Source organism: Bufo gargarizans, chromosome 2 (assembly GCF_014858855.1).
Source record: "Bufo gargarizans isolate SCDJY-AF-19 chromosome 2, ASM1485885v1, whole genome shotgun sequence".
NCBI lineage: Eukaryota > Metazoa > Chordata > Amphibia > Anura > Bufonidae > Bufo > Bufo gargarizans.
The window spans coordinates 468,919,988-468,943,997 of record NC_058081.1 but is presented as its reverse complement, the minus strand read 5'-3'; the positions used below and the strand labels follow the sequence as shown (position 1 = coordinate 468,943,997).

At 44.5% G+C, this 24,010-nt stretch overlaps 1 protein-coding gene across 2 annotated transcripts in view; it reads right to left on the bottom strand.

Moving 5' to 3' along the window:
- Positions 1–829: 829 nt before the first annotated feature.
- The window catches only part of LOC122926458 (troponin I, slow skeletal muscle-like), a 42,819-nt gene continuing 19,638 nt past the window's right edge, over positions 830–24,010 (bottom strand). For both annotated transcript variants that reach the window (XM_044277838.1, XM_044277839.1), the window contains exons 5-9: positions 17,089–17,220; positions 16,314–16,403; positions 13,674–13,847; positions 10,887–11,002; positions 830–964 (exon numbers count right to left, since the gene is read on the bottom strand). In XM_044277838.1, coding sequence (XP_044133773.1) covers positions 10,907–11,002; positions 13,674–13,847; positions 16,314–16,403; positions 17,089–17,220 — 492 coding nt within the window. In that variant the 3' untranslated portion in view covers positions 830–964; positions 10,887–10,906. The remainder of the gene's footprint in view (positions 965–10,886; positions 11,003–13,673; positions 13,848–16,313; positions 16,404–17,088; positions 17,221–24,010) is intronic.

Here is a 24,010-nt window from a genome sequence, read left to right as displayed (position 1 = left end):
CCTGGGCATAGGCCCACTGAGAAATTCCCCAGTAGGGTCTATGGCCCCCTAGCAAAGCAATTGGAGCATTGAATGGGGAGATCTCTGGACCCATGAGAGGTACAGGACTGGTTCTAGCTTTGGTAGACATGAATTGTCATATACTATATGATGTCTGATTTTCAATTTTTACATTAATCATAGGATAATTAAAAAAATTCTCTCTCTTATGGTCTAAAGCCCTCTACAGATCTATGCATTTCCAAGGTAACAGACAACAAACAAACTCTGTGTCTAAGGCCTTATGCACATGAACTTATTTTCTTTCCGTGTCCGTTCAGTTTTTTTTTTTTTCGGACTGTATGCAGAACCATTTATTTTAATGGGTCCGCAAAAAAAAAACAGAAGTAACTCCGTGTGCATTTCGTATGTCCGTATTTCCTTTCTGCAAAAAATAGAACATGTCCTATTATTGTCTGCATTATAGACAAGGACAGTACTGTTCTATTAGGGGCCAGCTGTTCCGTTCCGCAAAATACGGAACGCACAGGGACGTCATCTGTATTTTTGGTGAACCGCAAAATACATACAGTCATGTGCATAAGCCCTAATCCTGCAGTCATACTTTTATTTATTAATTGTCATCTTTATGTAGGTTACCAAGAAGTAGGAGATAGCTGGTAGAGAGTACGACTGGAGGATCAGACTACAAATGTTTTGTTGTCTGTTACCATGGAAACACATAAGTTTGCATAGATACTGTATAAACATTTTTAATCAAATAAGAAAAATTGGATGTGAAGGTATACCTAGCCTGTAAGAGAACAAGTAGACGCCATTTGAATAGAGTTTTTGATATTTTATTGTTAGCCTCTTTTATGTTGAACATGTGCTCAAGTTGCTGCATGAATGCTCAAGTGGCGATCGACTTAAAATGATCCAAAAAGATCTCCAAAAAATATGAAATGTCTCTTCTTCTGTTCTTCTGAAAAACATAAAATTGTACACATCATTCCTTGTCTTTTAAAGGAAATATACATATACTGTCTATAGCTATCCAATAATCCAGGATATTTCATTATCTGTCACTTTTCCAGGATATAACATTGATAATCTACTTGGAGGATGAGGCGTAATCGTTAGCGGGCCAGTAGCTGTCATAACTCCATGTTCATCCATGTGGATGTGTCTGGTACTGCAGCTAACGCTAGCTGATCTCTATTTACGGTACTTGAATGAGGCACAGCAGATACAGCCACATGGATGGCGTTTGGTTCTGCGTCTTCAGCACTCACAGCAAACCGTTCTGCTCATTAGTGGGGATCCCCATTCATTCCTATCTCTAGTTCACTGCAATGTCTTACGTTGGATGGTGTCCTGTGTGGTACCGTGCTATGGTGTACTAACATGCCATACATGGCCTAAATAACAGTACTGCCATCAATATACACTGCCAAAATAATACACAGTACAATATCTGAATAACGGTACCACACAGTACCGCCATGCAATGACCAAATAACTATTTAATACATAAAGCAATCTAGTAATAGTGCTATATAGCGTCATTACTCCCACACAATGTGGGCACTGCATTGCTGTATGTGGGCACACCCAGCAGCTGTGAAGGTGACTGGAGTATAATAGATGATATAACTCCAAATCCGTACAAGACAAGTTACATAGCATACGGTTTAATATTAAGCACTGTGTTGCTCAATGTGGATATCATTCAGAACTATATGGGAAATGTATGGCTCTTCATGGGAATAGCATAGCACTATATAACTTTGTCTGCATAACATGACACAATATGGCCATGCGAGCACTATTTGGCTATTTGGGCACAGTATGGCAGTATGTTAGATCTGCATTGTTCCATGTGTGCGTATCCATCAGCTTTGGGTGTGACTGGACTACAAGGGTGCATTAACATGCGGAGAATCATTTGATAATTGTACATAATTGTGGCACTCGTTTAAAGTGGCTTTCACGTGGCATGATGTAAACAGAATTGGGGACGAATGATCGTTACTAAGATCATTCATTCAACATTAAGTTTGCATATTGTTGGCAGGGCATCCCCTGCTTACATGGGGGGATGTGCCTCCGAATAAGGTCAGTTTTTTATCTAGGTGATTGGCAGCATGTTTACTGTGCACTGGCAGGTGTAAAATGGTTCTAAGAGGTTATGTAAAGGTTCATTTACAGTACATGGGCCAATACACTGAGCCAGGGTGGGACTGGCCATAGACCCTACAACGTATTTTCTCAGAGTGCCGATGCCCATAGGGCCACCCAAGCCCTCCTCAATGCCGCTGGCTAGGTACATGCTACTAGGGGAACTATAGGGGTCATTATTACAGGAAGTCTAGGCAGCATGCTGAAGGTAAGGCTGGCTTGGTGTTATGGCCCACATCTCACCTCCTAAGCCCCCTGCTCTATATCCATATTAGAGACAATTGAAGGAGGAGGACAGAACTAGAGTTGTTGCGATACCAAATTTTTGATTCGGTTTCGATACCATGAAAAAGTATTGCGATACTCGATACCATTCGATACCACGCGAAAAAAATAAACAAAAAAAGCCACGTGCATCCCTCATTTTTAAAAATGGCGAATCGCGCAGTTTTTATTTTATTTTTTTCTGTTCCGGCATTCACCACCTAGATTTTTTTTTATATTTTAATAGTTTGGACTTTTCTGACGTGGCGATGTAATATGTTTATTATTTATATATTTTATATGTGAAATTGGGAAAAGGGGGTGATTTATACTTCATATTTTAGTGTTTTGTTTTTTTTTGTTTTTTTTTTACACTTTTTATTTAATAACTATTTCCCCCCTTAGGGGCTAGAACCTGGGATCTTTCATCCCTTTTCCTATTCAGCCTGATAGATCTCTATCAGGGTGAATAGGACTTCACACTGTCCCTGCTGCTCTGTGCTTTGTGCACACAGCATCAGGGATGTTACCATGGCAACCAGGGCTTCTGTAGCACACTGGCTGCCATGGTAACCGATCGGAGCCCCAGGCTTACACAGCTGGGGCTCCGATCAGAAGCTGCCACTGCACCACCAATGAGGGGGAGGGGAGACGTCCCTGTGGCCACTGCCACCAATGATTTTAATACTGGGGGGTTGAGAGGGGCCGGCGCACTGTGCCACCAGTGATTTTAATGGGATGGGGGGGGGTTGAGGGGGGGGGGGCACACTGCACCACCAATGATAATTACCCCTTTATACAGGAGGCGGGTACTGGCAGATCAGCGGCAGTTAACTGCCGCTGATCGCAGCTCCCTGTCAGGGGCAGGGTGCCGGCAATGCGATTCTGCTGCCGGCACCCGCCTCCTGTATGTGTTAAAGACTGACTACTGTATATGAGTCCAGACTTTCACTATTAGGCTACACACAGCGGCGCCCAGCGATGTCTCAGCACTCACCATTAGTCCTGGGCGCCGCTCCGTTCGCCCGCAGTGCCCCATTACTGTCTCCTCTCCTGCTCCACATGCTGCTGATTACTATCGGAGCGATGGGAGGAGACATCAGCTTCACTAGTGGGCGTTCCTTCTCCCTGCGCTGCGATTGGACAGCGCTACAGCCAGGAAGAAGGAACGCCCACTAGTGAAGCTGATGTCTCCTCCCATCGTTCCAATAGTAATCAGCAGCATGTGGAGCAGGAGAGGAGACAGTAATGGGGCACTGCGGGCGAACGGAGCGGCGCCCAGGACTAATGGTGAGTGCTGAGACATTGCTGGGCGCCGCTCTGTGTGGAAATAATCCTATCATTGGTGGCGCAATGCGCCCGCCCCTCCTCCGCCCCTCTCTTCTCATTGCCGCCCCTCCTCCGCCCCTCTCTTCTCATTGCCGCCCCTCCTCCGCCCCTCTCTTCTCATTGCCGCCCCTCCTCCGCCCCTCTCTTCTCATTGGTGGCAGCGGCAGCAGCACAGGGGGGAGGGAGGACAGCTTCCTTCTCCCCGTGCTGCTGAGAGAACATGAGCGCGCCGATAGCAGCACGCTCATGTTCAGAGATACTAGACTGCGCAGAAGCGCAGCCCAGTATCAAAAAAACAGAAATCCCGGTATCGTATCGATACCGGGACAAAAGTATCGATTGGGTATCGAAATTTCGATACCCGCAACAACCCTAGACAGAACGTGGCAGCTATTGAAGGCCACCACAGAGAGACAAGCTTCTGGGGAGGTTTTTGTGTCCCACAGTGGTACTTGGTTCTGTTGGATGGTATTCTGTGCTGCACTGTGGTATTACTGACCCTGCCTACTTATTTTGGCCCCATCTACTTGTGTTGCCCCACCTTCTGTCAATTTGGACCTACCTACAACACTGGAGCCACTTTTAGTTTTTTTTTTTCCAGGACCACTTTAAGTTCCCAGTCCGCCCCTGCAATGAGCAGTGAAAAGGGAAAAATATTCATAGGAACCCTCATTCCCGATCATTGCCCATTTACATGAAGCAATCATCACTGTTGTATGGGGATGAATGATCGCTACTACGATCGTTCATCCCCTTACAGTTTCATTGTTTCTTGGAAGCACATCTCTGCTTGCATAGGCCAATGTGCTGGCATAAGTGATAAGATCGGCCAGTTGTTGGCTAAGCGTGGACACATTTTCCAGCGCATTTACACAGGCCGATTACCAGGAACGTACAGACGTTTGATTCCAATGCCATCTTCCTGTGTCAATAGGCCCACGTCAAGATCAGTAAACAAAAGTAACACAAAGAATGTACACAGTTACTCAGCAGCATTAAGTACAGAGAACAAAACGGTGCATTGATAACAGAGCGAAGGATTATCACCTTGCTGAAAGACTGTCTCGCCCTGTCTGCATAGACCTTACACCTCTTCCAGAGTATACTGCATATTTCTAGTAGATGTTTCTTACTTTTATAATATTTATGGGTGTAACTCAACTTTCTAAATAATACAATGGTTGGCAGAGATTCAACTGTTTCATCTTCAGGCCAAATACAAGCACCAAATTGTGACAAGTTAGAAGAGATTTTGACGCCCCTATTTTCACATGTCACAAAATAACTGCTTCCTCTGGCCCATTAGATACCATGGCAGCTGATGAGTTGCTCTCATGATATTTCACTTGCTCACTATAGTCATAGCCTGGATAGAACAGTTTTTTCACACTGGAATTAGGGTACGTTTTATGTCATTAGCCATTATCAGGTAATAGGATCTGGTAGTATCGGATGAACGAGGAGGCCATGATATCTGTCATGGCTCCTGTCATGAAAGGCATGACACTAATGTGAGCAGAGCCTAATCCTAAGGAAATGACCTGTCATCACCACATATAACTTTTATTATTTTATAATTTGATAGTACTGAGGCTACTTTCACATTTGCGTTGTTAATTCCGGTATTGAGATCTGGCAGACAGATCCATTTTGATTTTGCATATCAGGATGCATCCATTCTGTTAGGATGCGGTTGTGTGAAATCAAAACGGGAAAAAAAACGTATCCGTCAGTAAATACATTGAAAGTCAGTGGGTGACGGATCCAGTTTTTAAAAGGGATCCGCTGAATTCCGGTATTGAGATCCTCTGCCGGATCTCAATACCAGAATTAACAACGCAAGTGTGAAAGTAGCCTCAGTGCTGTCGTACTGTCACTTGCAGCGGTTTTGCGTTCGGTCACAAAACAGAATGCTGACGAAACGGTAGGCACCCTGAACGGATCTCTTAACATCCAGAATGAATCCAGAGGACTAAACGGAAACGTTTATTTATTTTTTTAGGTATTGAGATCCCTTTTCCGGATCACACGCAAGTGTGAAAGTAGCCTGAATCTGTCAATAAAGTACCATATTTTTTCAGATTTGTCCACCAAATTTACTCGTATTGATTTTTATAATTCTTTTTTAAAATCCATAAAAAAAGTTTTAATAATTAAAAAAAAAATGTCAATGGGAAAAACACCTGATCTGTGGTAGATCCTTAAAGGGATTCTCTTGGTATAATAATATTTTTTTTTTCGCAATTGCCCCTAGATTGTCTCTGGTCCTCCATGCCGCCTCCCTGCGCGGTGTTTACATCCAGTTGTGCATGGGCATGTTCACATGCTCGCCGTCGCCAATGACTGGCTTCAGCTGTGACGTGGCCACAAGCAGCATGTCACTGTTAAAGCCAGTCATTGGCTGGAATGGTGCATGTGACCATGTCTATGCTGCAGCAGAACACAGCGCAGAGACCGAAACATGGACATGTGGGAGCCGGCGTGGAGGGCTGGAGCGGCAGGAAGCAGGTAAGTATGAATCTTCCATTTATGGAGGCAGGCTGGAAGAACTTGCAAAAAAATAATTATTCCCGGAAAACCCCTTTAAATAGGCATTTTGACATTTATTGTATATGAATACAGTATATGAATGTCTGATAGGTGAGGGCACCTATTTCTAGATTGTGGGTTCCTCAACCCCTATCCCACCTGCTGAGGTACTGTAGTCACTGGACACCACATCAAGGGGGAGAATGAATGTAGAGGTCGCATTGCACTCTGCATTTACTTGTATGGGAGCCAAGGAGCACTGGCTTGGCTATTTCTGTCAGGCCCATAGAAGTGAATGGAGTAGCAGCCGCGCTTGCGTGGTACACTTCCCATTCCTTTCAATGGGACAGCCAAAAATAACCAAGGGTGCTGCTCGGCTATTTTCAGCACTCCCATAGGAATGAATGGAGGCCGGCCGAAAATGCACGGTGCGCCCTCCTTCACTTTATGGGCTCTATTCTGGGACCCGCACCTATCAGACATTGGAGGCATATCCTAGCGTTATGTCCCCAATGTATGAGGTGGGACAACCCCTTTAAGGGGTTACTTGTGGCAGCAGGGCCGGTGCTACCATAAGGCAGACCAAGCGGCTGCCTTAGGGCGCACACTGGGGGAGGGTGGAAAAATTTGACATGGAGGGCGAGAAATGTGACATGGAGGGCTGATGTGACATAGGGGGGTGATTTGACATGGAGGGGGAGAAATGTGACATGGGGGCTGATGGCTTACAGGGGGCATGATGGCTGACATGGGGGGCTAATGGCTGACATGGCGGCATGATGGCTGACATGGGGGGCTGATGTCTGACATGGGGGTCTGATTAACCTTGGGGGTCTGATTGTGGCTGTGAGCTGAGATCTGATGAACATTGGGGGTCTGATTGCTGGTCTGACCTGAGGTGTAATGGAAAATATTAATTTTTTTGTTATTATCCTCCTCTAAAACCTAGGTGTGTCTCAGAGGGCGAAAAATACGGTCCTCAAACCAGCGATTGTCTAAAGCAGAGAGAAGATACCAGGACCACACAGAGGAGAAGCCAGCTGCTGCAGACGGGACCAGGGCCAGGTGAGCTGCGTGAGCTGCGCCAAAATGTAGCTTCGCTTGTGTTGGCAAAAATCCTTGCACCGGCCCTGTGTGGCAGGCATAGTAAAGGAAACAGCTAGGGAAAAGGAACCAAAGAGGGTCAACCTGGAGCAAAGACACTAAGGGAGAACTTTGGGCAGAGGCACTAATGGAGACAATAAGCAGATGCTGTTGGGACCTTCAGTGATCAGCTGGGATCATTGGGGGTATACAACAGTAAGTGTTTAATTCTGTTGCAGCACCTCCTCAGTATTACACAGTGGTTATTGCAATCTGTTTGTGGACAACAAGCGGTTGGTTTCGTAACATAGATATAGGCCATGTATAATGCTGAGTCATTTTTGCTCTGCTTTATCATGAGTTACACTATATATATCGCATTCAGAGTACCATTCAGAAATATTCTGCATGCTGCTCAATATCAGCAGGGTGCTGACAAACTATATCACATAGTTATATTTCATTATGCAACTAGTAGGCTTTATCTTACAGTGGACTATGCTATAATACATTGTGGAGATATAGATCATCTAGATCACTTCAATGTATGGAGTCTCTGTGCAAACACTATACTATATCTCCCAATATTCAATCCTACCCTTTTCCTCTGGTGGACTGATGGAAGATCCAAGAAGCTGACATCACAGAAAACGTTATTACGTTTCTTTGTTAAAATTGGGGGCCGCGAGGAAGATACTGATGCAAAAGATGATGCTATCACCTTGTTATTTAAGAGTGAACTCACACATTTTGTTCTTACCAGGGATGGATTAGCTCACCAGAGTACCAGAAGATCCTCCATGGGGCCAGGCTCTGATACCATAGTGGGCCTCCAAGACACAGGAGAAAAAAACCTATTGGGCTGCCTTTTCAGACAATCACCTGCCACTAGGGTCTATTTCTTTGATTGAAAACCTATTAAACTTGATGATATTGATATTGATGATTTGGGCCTCAAGAATAATTTATTTGGTGAGCCCAAGGAATCCCATTCTGACACTGGTTCTTACAATGGATTTTCTATGATATTTAGAGGAACTGAAGCAAATCTCCCTGAATCAGATGAATCCAGTTACTAAGTATTCTTTTCTCTGCCTTCTCTGCCCTGGTTCTGGGCTAATCTTGCAATTAAGTCCTGGAAATAAGTGCTGAATTATTAGAATCTCTGGATTATTGGATGCCAAATTAAAGGAATGAAATACTTCTTTCAAAAACCTACTTTTTATTTTTTTCTTGGGTTACTTTTGGTTGTCAGCTGCACAGGGCGTATTTCGATGTGACCTTAACTGTCAATGTCAATGTCACAGTTAGGTGGCCCTGTGGTAACCTGATAAGCCTTAGCCTTCTGGTGTGGTGTCCTTCAAGCCATTAATGAAGGAAATACACTGGCATGGTAGCATAACCGTATATAGCAGACCAATTCAAGCCCATGTCATGCAGATAACACAAGGAGGGTGTAACGGAGATTATACAGCATAAATAATTGGCTTTAGAAGGTTTCCCTTTTTCACCATTGTCCTATTTTGTCAAGTAGTTTTAAATTCTGTTCAGCTGTTCCTCTCATATCTGATTCTAAGAAAGCTGGGTGACGCCCAGTATGTCTGCCAATACCGGTTTCATCCAGTGTTCATAGTATCCTAAATAGCAAATCTGCCTGGTCATGCTGCAATAAAGAAGCATTGGTTGTATCTATATTTAATTAGGCAGATATCAGAGGCCAATGCATACGGCGCGATGATGTCATCGCGCCGCCTGAGCCGTACAGCGTGGGACACAGGCCGGAAGAGGCCTGCATCGCATCGCTGACATTGAGGTAAGTATAACAGTTTTTTTTTATGTACAATACTTTTACTGGCACATGATTAGGGGGGTGTTCTTGTTACTGGCACATGATTGGGGGGGTGCTCTTGTTCCTGGTACATGATTGGGGGATGCTCTTGTTACTGGCACATAATTGGGGGGTCTCTTGTTACTGGCACATGATTGGGGACCTCTATGGGGGCACATCTTACTGGCACATGATTGGAGGACATCTATGGGGGCACATTTTACTGGCACATTATTGGGGGGCATCTATGGGGGCACTTATTACTGGCACATTATTGGGGGCACTTATTACTGGCACATTATTGGGGGCACTTATTACTGGCACATTATTGGGTGGCACTATGGGGGCACTTCTTACTGACACATTATTGGTGGGCACTATAGGGGCATCTACTGAGGCCACAAAGAAGGGGTATTTTATATTGGGGGCTCTGTACAGTAGCATTTTATACTGGGACACATTATGGTGGGTACTATGGGGAATGGGGGGTGCTATGGGGTCATCTACGGGGGCCACTAAGAAGGGGTATTTTATACTTGCAAATCATGGGGGACACTGAGGACATCTACTGGGGCACTGTATATCGGGGTATTTTATACTGGCACATTATGGGGACATTAGCTCAACTGGGGGCCTTACAAGGGGGTATTTTTTGCACTGTCACATTATAAGGAGAATTATTTCTACTGGGGGGCATTATGGTGGACTTTATTACTCCCCATGGTATGACCCCCTAGTAGCAGCACCAGCCTCTCCCTGCTCGGCTATCCCTCTGCCCCTTCTCCAAATCCTTATTATGAAATCTTTCTCATTAGGATAAAACACAACATCAGCTCCGCCGAGCCCCCGGCCAAAGTGTTGAAGTGGTGTCCGAAATCCCAAGGGCCAAGCCAAGTAACTGTAAGTGTTCATGTGAAATATGTTTATGTTATACACATATAGCCTACACTGTGCCACACAATATACAGTATACCGCTACACTGTGCCGCACATTATACAGTATACCTCTACACTGTGCCACACAATATACAGTATACCGCTACACTGTGCCCCACAATATACAGTATACCTCTACACTGTGTAGTCTGTTCTATAAGCACCATTGTTTTGTGGCGGCAGACAGAAAATAATCTGGAAATGCCTGGTTGTCACTTGTCAGCTAATACAGGGTGGCCAACGGTAGCCCGCCTCAAATATTTCCAAATCAGACTGCCTAATAGTAAATCTGTCTTAGTTGCCCATAGTAACCAATCAGAGCTCAGCTTTCAGTTCCTACAGGGCTCTGCAAAAATGAAAGCTGAGCTCTGAATGGTTGCCATGGACAACTAATACTAATTTACTATTAGAAAGATTGATTAGGAGATATTGGAGACGGGATACTTTTTCGTGGACCACCCTGTATAACTAAAAAAAACTAATGGGTGAACAGGGTATGAAGTCAAGTGATGGGAAGTGTGCAAGACCAAGTGAAATAATCAGTGGAATTACCAGCTACAGGAGGCCATATGTATTACATGGAATGAGTGACTAAAACAATGGGACTGGTGATGGTGGTAGTGGGATTAGTGACTGTGGCAATGGGATTAGTTAATACGACATATTGACCTACAGTGGGCATTTGGACCAGTGACTGACATTTTCTTTCTGACACGTATTCCACCACGTTCAGGCTGATGAAGAGGAAGATTGTTACCTGTAGAGTTAGTTACATTCTTATGCATTACTGGTGTCAAACTTCTTCTTTCTGCCCTCCATACCGGACATGGCTTCAATATTTTTACGCCAGTCAGTAACCTCGACACCTTTCTCCTGTAACAGAACAAACAATAAACAATGAACCACATTCAGAATTCAAGGGGTCTAATGCTACCGAATGAAAATAAATGGGCATTGGTCTCAGGTGGCCATCATCATCTGCCACCCAATATCAATACTTGCAGTTCTAGAGGGCCTGTGTGTCACCTACAGTACACCACAACATCACCTTAGTTAGTACCCCATGACAACCCTATATAATTTATGCCACTTGAGTTGGGGTGACTCAGTAATATAGTGCGCTACATGAGCAGCAACACTAATCTATTGCATCCCCAGAGCAAGGGTACAACATGACTGTGTAAGCTGGCCTAGAGTAAAATACCACTGGGAATTGGGCACTATGTAAACCACTGTGAATTGGGCACTATGTAAAGGGACACAATGCCAGTGCACTACACTACTGGGCTCTATATGACGGTGTTGTCTTGGCACTGCAAAGCTGTGACAGCAGGGACGGGATAGCTCAGGGTACCACTTTATACCATTGAGAACACTATGCCCCCGGTTTACCATAGTGAGATTTATCAAACTGGTGTTAAGTAGAACCAATCAGATTCCACCTTTCATTTTTACAGCTCCTTTGGAAAATGAAAAGTGCAATTTGATTTGTTGCTATGGGCAACTAGGCCAGTTCTAATTTACACCAGTTTGATAAATCTCCACCTAAGTGATGCATGTTCCACTGATTAGGAAGCTACTGGTTTAAATTCCAGTAGGTAGAAGCAGAGCTCTTGATCATCAATATACAGCATAAGACTCCTGAGGCCAGTTATTGGCTTCTGTGGCATACAGGACGTCACAGCTGCAGCCAAAACAATACGTCACTAGCTGAAACCCGGGGTAGAAGACAGGGCAGCAGTGCTGGATGGCAATGGTGCAGGAAGATATGGCTTTTATTATTTTACCGGGCTTCTAGCACTATGGTAAATAAAACAAACTCTGCCATTCCCTTTAACACTGGGACGGGGCACAGTATATATAGTTGAGTACAGTAAATACCAGTGAGTAATAAAACAGAAGCACACAAGGTACCACTGGGTCACCAAGCACAGTGCGATGCTACGTTTGAGAGTTGCAGTGCTTTTAAAAGGTGTAAGTTTGCCGGCCGTGAGGACTATTTCCATGTTACCACATTTGCCCTTGGCATCAATATAGCTTGTCTAGCCATGACACATGAATGGTATACTGCTGAGGAAACTGGCTGCAGCAGTCACGTGCCGTATACCAGTACATCACCACTGCAGTCTGTAGAAAAGCAGCGGCACGAGGACCAGATTGGTACACCATTTGGGGGTCCAAGACTTTTAATTATCTTGGACAACCCTCTTAAATCTGAATCCATTTATGAATCCTGATAGGCATCAAATGCAGCAGCAAGCTAAACAGCCTGAGGCTGACAGTACAATTATTACTGCTGCTGATCTATGAGACTCATAGAACTTGCTGCACCCAAACATCAGGTTTATGGGATTAGTAGCAGAAGCAAGCGACAGATCCTTACTATAAATTTCTGAGGCTACAGCAACAAATTTTCAAAAACCTACAATGATGATTACGGCTCGGCTTCTGGGGGTAAGGGATACAGACAGAGAGAGAGACCACCATAAGGAGACCAGATCTCAAGGAAGCAAAAATCCCTCCTTGTAATGCACTGCTGAACCCAGGGGCACATACCCCCCCAGGAGAAAAAAAGTGACATGAACCCTACAAACACTTTCTGAATACGTACAATTCTGGAGCATCATTTCTTAAGGTACTTTCACACTAGCAGTTTTCTTTTCCGGTATAGAGTTCTGTCCTAGGAGCTCAATACCGGAAAAGAACTGATCAGTTTTATCCTAATGCATTCTGAATGGAGAGCAATCCGTTGAGTATGCATCAGGATGTCTTCAGTTCAGTCACTCTTACATCATCCAGTGTACTGGCCGATATCCCGCCCGCGCATGCGCACTGCATGGAACGATGCTGCCGCCCACAATGGTCATCACAGCGCGCTTGCGCCGGCGGGATATCGGCCAGTACACTGGATGACGTAAGAGGCTTACAGGGCGGGCCAAGCAACAAGCTGGGGAGGGGTTATGTGAGAAGAAGGAAAAGCGGCCTGGGCACTTACAGCCCGAACACCGCCCCTGGTCACTTGCGAACCCTCATTTACATATGAATAAAACTCAGTTTTTGCCCCTGGTGAACATCCAAACATAAAGACAAAGGTACCATTTGACTGATCTATAGTTATTCTACCGTGCTATGTAAGTGGGCAAATTGTGGTGACAGACTCCCTTTAACATGTACCATCAATCAGTACTACAGGTGCATATGTGAAACCGAGTAGACTATCTTATTAGGAGAAATGACATCTTCCTTACCTTCCAGCATGGTTTCCCTTTCCCTACCTGCAGAAGCTACCTTTATCAACCAAAAAATCCATCTAGTGTAAAACATTACATAGAAGAGAAGGAGGAGGGGGATGCAGCTGCAGTAACATGAGGAGGAGATTGGAGGAGGAGCAGCAAGGAGGAGACATTTGATTGGTTCAAAGCCCACAGCACAGTTCTTAAGCCACGCTTTGTCCATACATGATACAATTATTGAATGTCAAAAAGTTCAGTAAGCCCAATGCTTCAGTGGACTTAACCTAATATCTTCATGTCAGGCGACTTACCTTCTCGTCCTCCTTTTTCACTGATTTCAGGTTGGCCCTCAGATCTAAAGAGACCTTCTGTGCGGAACCCAGGAGGGCTTTAAGCATAGCATCTGCAGAAATACGGACTCTGCGCAGGTTTGGACGCTTGAATTTTCCCTTGAGGTCAAAAATCTTCTGATTTAAGGCATCAATCTATGAGAGGAAAATGTCAAAATTCAAAAAGCTGTAGACGGATACCCAGCAGCAGGTGCAGGACAGCAAGGAAAATGAGACATCAATCGAGGTCTACTAATGGCACCTGTAGGGCAGTGACGTGGGGGACTGCCGCCCTTCTCAGCAGCGGCACGGCACTGGCAGATGATGTGTATGAGAGAATTGCTCATATTGTCATTTACTAGGATGAAATTAAAGGGGCCGGACACTTTCTGGCTAGTGTAGAGCAGTGAGTATGTAAGATGCCATGAAATATGGCTGTCCACATAGCAGTCCTGTCCATAAGATGGCCGCTGACGGCCACAGACACATCACTCAGTCTCCTCCATTCTACACACTGCGCCTGCACTAAACTCCCAACAGTACAAGTGCAGATGACAGGTGCAGTGTATTTGAATGAAAAAGGCTGAATAATGTGTCTGGTCACATGACCTTTTATCGGCGGCCATTTTATGGAAAATGACCCTACGTGGACATCACAAAAGACTTAACCACCAAGGGGGCATACTTTATGAAATATAGAATATGGCACTCAAAAAATCAACAAATAACAGCAAGAAGCTGCAGATGCTGTGATACGTGTGGAGCTTTGGACCTTCCACCATACTTGATATGTCAGACTAGTATTTTACTTTAAGTACCATTTTGGACATATTTGTCTTATCTTTTGCATCACTAATTATCGCAAATGTTTCAATGGACATCATTGAAGTCATTTACAGTTGTTAAACTCATTTTCACTTGTGCTTTATATGCACTGGTCAAATTTGGTATTTTTTGTATGAATTTGGTACCTTTTCTCAGTTTTTTAGGGGCGGATTGTGGGAGGTGTAGGTTTATTCATTATTTTTGCTGTACACCTCCTACTGTATGTAACATTGGGGTTAATGATTTTTAATGTTTTCTGTGTTCATGTTTTGGATATTAATATAATTTCGGTTTTAATCATGTGATTTTTGGTGTGCACCTTTCTGTCCTTTTTCATGTGCTTCTTGCCCTATTTTGAATAGATACTTCGTTGCTTGATTTTTGAGATATATCTACATATTAACAAAGGCTTTGATATTAGTAACAGCCTCGCTTACAGGAAAACTGTCTCATACACAGGGCCAGCCTCAGGGATGTGTGACCTGTACAGTTGTACAGGATGTATCAGAGGCCTGGGCTGAGGGGGTACCTCAAATGCCCTGGCGAGTCACGCATGAGACCACCACATATTGATTTTATAACCCTATCATTTAGACCTTGCAGGGCACTACTATTAGATTACTTTAGGTACTGCATGTATGTGGAGTTTGTTGGTCACTGTATGTTAGTATTATTTGAGCACTATATGGCGGTGTTTAAAGGGGTTATACAATTTCAGAAATATCCTCCCCATGTGCTGGGCCCCTCACAGGTAATATACTTATCCCGCTCTCCTCGCCTCTCCTGGTCCCCGCACCGCTGCTTCTCCCTGCACACCAATAAAAACATCCGGTGTTGGAGAGGGAGCAGCCAATGGCATGCAGGGATGGGGACGAGCCTCTCTAGCCTCACCAGCGATGCTAGGGAGGCTCGTCACCGTCTGCCATTGGCTGCTCCCCCCCCAACACCGGATGATTTCACCCTTGTGCAGGAAGAAGCAGCGGTGCAGGGACCAGGAGCGGCGCCAAGAGCGGGGACCCAGGTAAGTATATTTCCCGTGAGGGGCCCAGCACATGGGAGGAATGTTTCTGAAATTGGATAACCCCTTTAAATAGTAATTAGTGACACTGTAAAGTATATTACGCTTACAGTATGTACTGTTGGATTAGTTACCAATCTTATCATTAGACACTGTATTGCATGGTTAGCTGTACAATGTCATATGGGAGGGCGCTGAAAGAAGGTACCACACAGGGCATCGTAGAGTATAAAGTTGGTCCTATTCATACTCTAATATTTCATTGTAAAAAAAACTATTAAAATCAGGCAAGGGCGGACTGGGAACTCAAAGTTGCCCCATGTTGTAGGTGGGTCCAAATTGACAGAAGGCAGGGCCAATATATGTAGGAGGAGCCAGTAAACTGTAGTGCAGCATAAAGTACTGCCCCAGCAGACACAAATATACTGCACAGCACAAACACTGCCGGACCCCCCCCCCCCCCCCTCAACCCCCCAAAGCACCCCTTCCCCGCTGGCCTAAACATTCAACTTTAACTCCTTCCTGAGAACAGCCATACAGTTGAACGCAGAAGAAAGTTTCTTCAGCCAGCCAGGTGCATCAGTAATTTCCCTGTAGGGTCTATGGCCAGTCCACCCCTGCTCCATCAGTAACATGATAACCAGGAGAGGCAGGCTTTTAGCTGTGATCAACAGAAGCACTAAAAAACTGTACAATGTCTACATGTGCTTGTAGGGTCATGAGTGCAGACAGTAGCAGGCCCAGAAGCATTTAGTAATATAGAATTGGAGAAATCTTACTTCCAGACCATTCTTTTTGACTTTTACTTCAATATTGTAACGTTCTTCATCAACAACGTCAATCTGTCTGTGAAGTTTTGCGCATAATTGCTAAAAAGAAAAAGTTATGTACACATCATTAGCATCCTCATTTTAATGTATACACAATGTTTAATGTATAATATATAACTATATGTAACAGGGGGGATGCAAGTCGTTAACCTGTTGGAAAAGATTGCAGCAAATGTTGATTTTCCCTGCAGCACCACCACAGGCGAAATAATGAATTACACATCTCTCATAGCTATCAGTGGGCTGTCGGTATAATACATGGGCGTGCCAGCATTCAGCAAGAGATTGTCTTTGTAGCTGTTCTCTGCTCTGGCTAAAAGATGTGGGTCCTGAACTTGGGACTCCATCCAGTAAATGTGAATTTCCTAAGAGGGTATCTGAAAAAGAGTTTTCTAAACATGTGTTCCTCAACTCCAGTCCTCAAGGCCCACCTACCGGTCCCGATTTGAGAATATCCCTCAGAATGAATACCTGTGGTAAGTCCTGATGCACGGACACTAATTATATCACCTGCTCTATACTAAGGAAATCCTGAAAACATGATCGGCAGGTGGGCCCTGAGGACCGGAGTTGAGGAACCCTGTTCTAAACCAGGCATCCCCTTTTATATGTTTAATATGGCAGTAATACTTCCAAGCCTCATTGTAATGTCCCAGACTACATGCCACGCATCATCCTTAGATTCACAAATGACAACTCTCCAAATCTAGATTGTGATTATTACCTGTAACTCCTGGATACTCAGCCCATGACACTGTAAAGGAGGAACATTCTCACTGAGATTTCTTGCTTTTTCTTCTTCGGTTTCTTTGATCTCTCTTTCTAAATCTTCACTTGCTTTTGCAAGCATAAGAGTCTATGACAGAAAGAGCTCAATATAAAAACCAGCGAATTAGGTCTAAAAAATGCAATGTTAGATGGTCGAAAGCCAGAATCTGATCTGTCTAGAATCTGATATCCATAGAGTCAATCTTAAAGGCATCCCGTTACACTGTAACAAATTATCACAAATGTTTCTTCGATAAGAGACTAAATAATTGAACATGGCAGAAGAAGCCTTGAAGAACTGAAGCCTCTAAACCAGGGATCGGTAACCTTTGCACTCTATCTGTGGTTAAACTACAACTCCCAGCATGCACACCCAATCCACTACCACTATTAGACAGGCAGAACCTTTACTTGCTCTTTTAAATGATAACAAATACAGGTGTGGCCCGCCAATAGCAGTAATCAGCATTGGCGTCCTGTGGCTGGACCACACCATGTACGAGCACCTTAAAGAATCATAGATGATTTCTCCAAGTTAAAACTTGGGCAGCCTTTGTAAATGGTATAAAATAACCAAAGAATCCATACTCTACCCCTGGTTACTCCAATGCTGTGCTCTGGTCCTCACTGCTACTGTTTATTTGACTGGCTTCACCGTTGAAGTTCTGTGCAAATGGTTCACCACTAAAGCCATTCACTGACCTCAGAAGTAATGTCCTATGTACTGCTGAGGCCATCAATTGGCTGCACGGTGACTTGTGTGCATGAACTGTCACCGGTGGAGGCAGGAAAAAGCTGTAGTGAGGACCAAAATGCAACCTGGAGGTTTCAGCACAGTAGGCAGGAAACACACAAACAGTGAGCCCTGGAACCCAGCCTGCTTTCGCTGCCTACTTGCAGTGCAAGCCCTAAGTGGCAAGTCCGCAACTGGTCAGCGTTCCCTGTTCTGCTGAGATGAGAAAACACAAAAACGTGGTTGTACAGGAATTGTTCAGAACCTGACGGGGGTCACAGTACCAAATCACAAGGCAGAGAGTGGTCAAAGGCAAGCTGAGGTCAAAGCAAGGGAGCACAGCAAGGGAGTAAAACCTTTAACTGGCAAGGGTGTATTGGCAGCAGGGGATTTAAATAGAGCGCTGAGTGCCTGGATCAGAACCTGGTAGGTCCAGGGACCCCGGCGCCCCATTGGACCAGAACACAATAACCTAGACATAGGCAGGCTGAGCAATCACCCAGCCTGCATCATAGCAACACACCTATGCCAAATAAAGCATGAAAAATCTCCGCCAGCGTGTATGCACTCCATTTCTATGGATGCGCTCGCATTACCAGGGGGTGTGGCTGGGTAGTGCATCATGAGGGTGTGGTCCGGCATCACGTAGTGCTAGTTTTTCTACCATAATGAAGAACTAGACTGATCTCTGTGGCCATTTATGTGAACTAATATATGGTTATACAGGGTTGCAAAAACATGCCGTACCAACCTATCTGGTATTGCAGCTCAGCTGAGGTAAAGTAGCACGACCACATGTGACCAGAATACAAAGAAAGTAAACCAATTTTTTTATCCTGTACATAGCAATCAATATGAGTTCCATAGCAATTACTAGATTTTTTTTATAACTACTGCAGTATTATATAAAATAGTGTTTTTCTTTTTGCTGTGTCACACAGAAGTATGAGTCGTATATCAAAAGTGTTTCCATCTAAGAAAGCTATATGAGATGTAAAACCAGCCCGGAGGTGAGAGTGCTGATAATGTACTGTGTGTGTGATGTTTGCATGGATTATGTCTTTGCGCTGTTTGTTTGTCACTTGCTGATTCATAGAGACACTTTGTGGCCTTTCTGGGCAGGGAGATAAGGCAGAATTGGCTGTATAAGATATCTACAGAGTACATGGCATAAACTATACAAAACATATTTGCATCTCAGGCGCTTTACAAACCCCTTAAAGGACATGTTCACCAAAAATTATTACAATTTCCAGAAAAGTTGCAAAACTTCTTTCCAGTTGAAAACCCATGTGGGATCTTTAATGGCCACTATATCAGTTGTCACCCCACTTTCTCAGGGGCAGCTATTTTCCAGCCCACTTTATTATTCTGTTTTGTGGTTGTAATAGTATCCTCTAGTTCAGACTTTTTCATAGTTGATGGGGATGAGCGAATCGACTTCGGATGAAACATCCAAAGTCCTTTCGCTCATTCCTATTGATAACTTTTAAGTAATATTTTTGTTAGGAAGATTAATGTAATGCATATTACAGACCTTCAGTAATGACCATACCCCAATAATGATAAGAAGGAGCCCACTGGAGTGGCACCATGAATTGACAGCTGAAGAAACCCCATTAAAAAAGTATCAACCAGAATATCTTCATGAATAGTGCCAAAGTCTCCCCCCTTACCCCTCTCAAAAAAAAATAATGCTAGCTGGAGCGCCCCTATTAAAATAATTGCCGGAAATTCTTCATGAATACTGCAAGCTAAAGTGCCCCTAACTATTGCGCCATTAACAAAGTCTGCAACATAAACCGTGCCAAAAATGATGCCCCAAATAATTTTGACAACCAGGATGTTTATTAAAAAATTAAAAACAGAGCAAAATCGGTACCATAGAGCGAAGGAGCGAAGAAGAGATCAATGACTGACCTGTGTGTTGGCCACACTCCTGGCTTTATAAATGATGTGTCTGATTTTATGGGGCCACAGAGTGCTCCCAGGGAGTCTGTCAGCATTTTTGACCATTCAAAACTACTAAAAGCACCAAGTAGGGACTGGGGACAGAAGGATAAACATAGATTTTGTGGAGTTTTTATTATCAGGAGTAGTGTGGCTATGAAGTTTTATTCTGCTACACACGGCTCTTGCAAGTGCCTTGGAGGAGGGGCTTTACTGTGATGTGTTTTCTTCATTGCGCTGCTTCACAAACTTTCCCCTCTGAGCCACCAGGAGACCAATCAAGAGACCTTTACAGCTGTCAGGGCCGAGGGGAAGAGCCGTGAAGCACCACACCCCGGGCACTCTACAAAAGTTATATTTGTCCTGCTCTCCCTGATCTAGTACCGCCAGTAGTTTAGTATGGTCAAACTGCTGACAGACTTCCTTTAAAGTAAATTTTCATCCTTGAATGCTATTTTTTATCGAAAAATAGTTGCAACATTCTGAATTGATTTTTTTTATATACATGTCCCAAATTTACCTGTCCGGCCTCCAGCAGCGAGATCTCCAGCTTCGTCGAGACCACACCTGAACAGACGCTTTGCTAAGCCATGCCCCCTGGTGATGCAACAGCATCCTTAGCAATAGGATGCAATGCTTTATTTTTCCCCACAGCGGGTGTGTGCTGGAGGAGACGAGCAGTGAGATGATTGCTCAGCTGATCTATTCCTGTGTGCTAGTGTTCTGACTAATGATCCAGGGACTCACTGCTTTATTTAAACTCCTTCCATATACCAGTGCCATATACCAGTATTTGATCTCGGCATGTCTTTTGATTACTCTCTGTCTCTCGTTTTTGTACTGCTTTGTCCACCTGGTTCTTACCCATTTTTGTACGACTATCCCTTTGTGTTGTTTTCATCTCTTGGTGTTTGTCTGTCTCTGCACCTTAGTAGCATAGGGACTGTCGACCATTTACGGTCTTGCTACCTAGGGCTTGACCTGCAAGTAGGTAGGAAAAGTGGGCTGGGTTCCAGGTCAGGGCTCACTGTCCATGTCTGTCCCTATCTACAAGTGTTACAATATATTGATAGCATCTGACACAGAACCAAATTCTCTGCATAGACACAGATATAAGCAGTAACATTCTGGCTGTCCGCGGCTACCACTAGGGGGAGCTTAAAGGGGTTGCCTGACATCAGAAAATATCTCCAGACCCTTACATTTTATAAAGTATTAAAACATTGGACAGTTACCACTTAGGCTACTTTCACACTAGCGTTCTGCTGTCCGCTCGTGAGCTCCGTTTGAAGGAGCTCACGAGCGGAGCAGAACGCTTCCGTCCAGCCCTGATGCAGTCTGAATGGATGCGGATCCGCTCAGACTGCATCAGTCTGGCGGCGTTCAGCCTCCGCTCCGCTCGCCTCCGCATGGCCAGGCGGACAGCTGAACGCTGCTTGCAGCGTTCAGCTGTCCGCCTGGCCGTGCAGAGGCGTGCGGATCCGTCCAGACTTACAATGTAAGTCAATGGGAACGGATCCGCTTGAAGAAGACACCATATGGCTCAATCTTCAAGCGGATCCGTCCCCCATTGACTTTACATTGAAAGTCTGAACGGATCCGCTCAGGCTACTTTCGCACTTTGAAATTTTTCTAAGTTATTAATGCAGACGGATCCGTACTGAACGGAGCCTCCGTCTGCATTAATATGATCGGATCCGTTCAGAACGGATCCGATCAAGCGCAAGTGTGAAAGTAGCCTTAATTCCCCACCATTTCCACTGCTATCGTTCTGGTCTGTGATTACAGGCTGCAGGGGTGATGTATCAGTATACAACACGTGACCGGTGCAGCCAATTGTGGTGTATAGGTTGAGACTGCCAAAGCCAGTGATTAGCTGCAATGGTCATGTGCCATATAGGACTACATCACTGCTGCAGCCTGTAAACGGAAACAAGAAGGATTGGTGCAACATTTGTGAGTCCAATCTTTTATCATTTTATCACACATAAGGGCTATGGTGAGATTTTCGAATAAGTTGGACAACAGCCATTTTACAAGATAGGGGACAACTAACTGATCATAGGGGTCCCACCACTGGAACCCTCATCAATCCTGAGAATAGGAATACCGTTGTGCTGTTCTGATGAAGTTGCAGGTTGAGCCAAGTAAAGCACTCGTCTATTTCCGGTGGTCCCATAGAGAATGAATGGAGCAGCATGGCACATACTCAACCTGCCGCTCAATTACTTTAGAGGAACAGGACCCCCATTCTAGGGATTAGTGGAGGTTTCAGCAGTCAGTTAGTTATCCCCTAACTGTGGATAGGGGTAACATCTAAACTTGGCACAGCCCATTTAAGAGCTTTCTGCATATTGTTCATATATATTGAAATCAATACTATAACCGTACACAGCTACCTCCTGAGCTCCTTCTAGTGGTGGATGCAGATTGCAGATCTACACAGGGGATTTGGAGCTCTCTAAAAAAAAATCTCTGATCATAAACATAAATTTAAAAAATACGAACCAACTGAGAATTCTGAATCTACAAATGATATGAAGATAAAAGTAGAAGATTCACTTTAAGGACTGTTACTAAAGGGCTTATCCAGTTATTTTTTTTTATCTCACAAAGGATGACAAGTCTTACAAGAATTGCATTGTGATTAATTATTTTTATCTTACCGGGTGAGGACTGTGCTACCCTGTCTAATTATGTTGCAGGCACTTCTGGGATCACGTGTTAGGGCATGTAATTCTAGCCTGGTTTAAACCCATAAAGTTTGCAGGTTCTGCATGTGCAGTCAGGCAGCCTCAGGCGCAGACAGCTCATAGCGCCTGAGGCGGTCTGTGCAGACGAAACTCCCGTACACTGTGGGTTAAAAGCAGACTAGGAGCACCTGCCCTATCTACAGCACTTGATCCCAGACGTGTCCGCAACATAATTATATATATATATATTTTAAATAAGCAGATAACCCCTTTAATTCTGTTTAGAATAAAGCATTGTTTTATGTGCACCTGGTAGAAAATATTATCTCTCTTATTATCCGGACAGAGCAAGAAGTAGTGAAGGAGTGTTGTAAGTGTAGTACTTTGATATTTGGACATTTGCCTACTTCCCCTATGCAAAGTTAAAACGTCTTACTTTTTTTCTCTGGAAAGGGTTAACTAAGGCTACTTTCACACTAGCGTTCGGCTGTCCGCTCGTGAGCTCCGTTTGAAGGAGCTCACAAGCGGACCCGAACGCTTCCGTCCAGCCCTGATGCAGTCTGAATGGATGCGGATCCGCTCAGACTGCATCAGTCTGGCGGCGTTCAGCCTCCGCTCCGCTCAGCAGGCGGACACCTGAACGCTGCTTGCAGCGTTCGGGTGTCCGCCTGGCCGTGCGGAGGCGTGCGGATCCGTCCAGACTTACAATGTAAGTCAATGGGGACGGATCCGTTTGAAGATGCCACAATATGGCTCAATCTTCAAGCGGATCCGTCCCCCATTGACTTTCAATGTAAAAGTCTGGACGGATCCGCTCAGGCTAATTTCACACTTAGCTTTTTTTTTGCTAATATAATGCAGACGGATCCGTTCTGAATGGAGCCTCCGTCTGCATTATTATGATCGGATCCGTTCAGAACGGATCCGATCGAACGCTAGTGTGAAAGTAGCCTTATACGGTTTATAACTGTGTTACTGCATTATATATACATATATATATATCCTGTTCATTATCACTGTATTTACATGGCTCTGTGGAAAGGGTTAATGAATACTGAGAGACTGTTAGGGCTATGATTGAAAAGCTGGTAATTTTCCACAGCTGCCATAGGGTAAAGAACAGGGGTCGAGTGGAGGGGGAACGCGTGGGAACGGCGTTCCTGCACTTTTTTCATGGCAGGAACGCCGTTCCCTTCCTTTCAAGCCTCAAGTCAGGAGAACGCGGCTGAAATCAGGGGGTGAAGCGCACTGTGCAGGGCAGGCTAAGCGGCTTCACAGCTGTCTGTGCGGTGCTGCTGCTGTCTGTGACTCCTCTCATGGCGCCCCGCCCCCTACTGACATCATCTCCTTCACTTCTTCTGTCGGCCTAATACGCTGCGAGTATGTTCAGTCAGCTGAGATCATTTAGAATGTCTTTAAGAAAAGTTTGTCCCTGGGATTCGAACTCACGACCTCTACACATCAGAGGCAAGGCATTTACCCTCACAGCCATGAATGCTGTC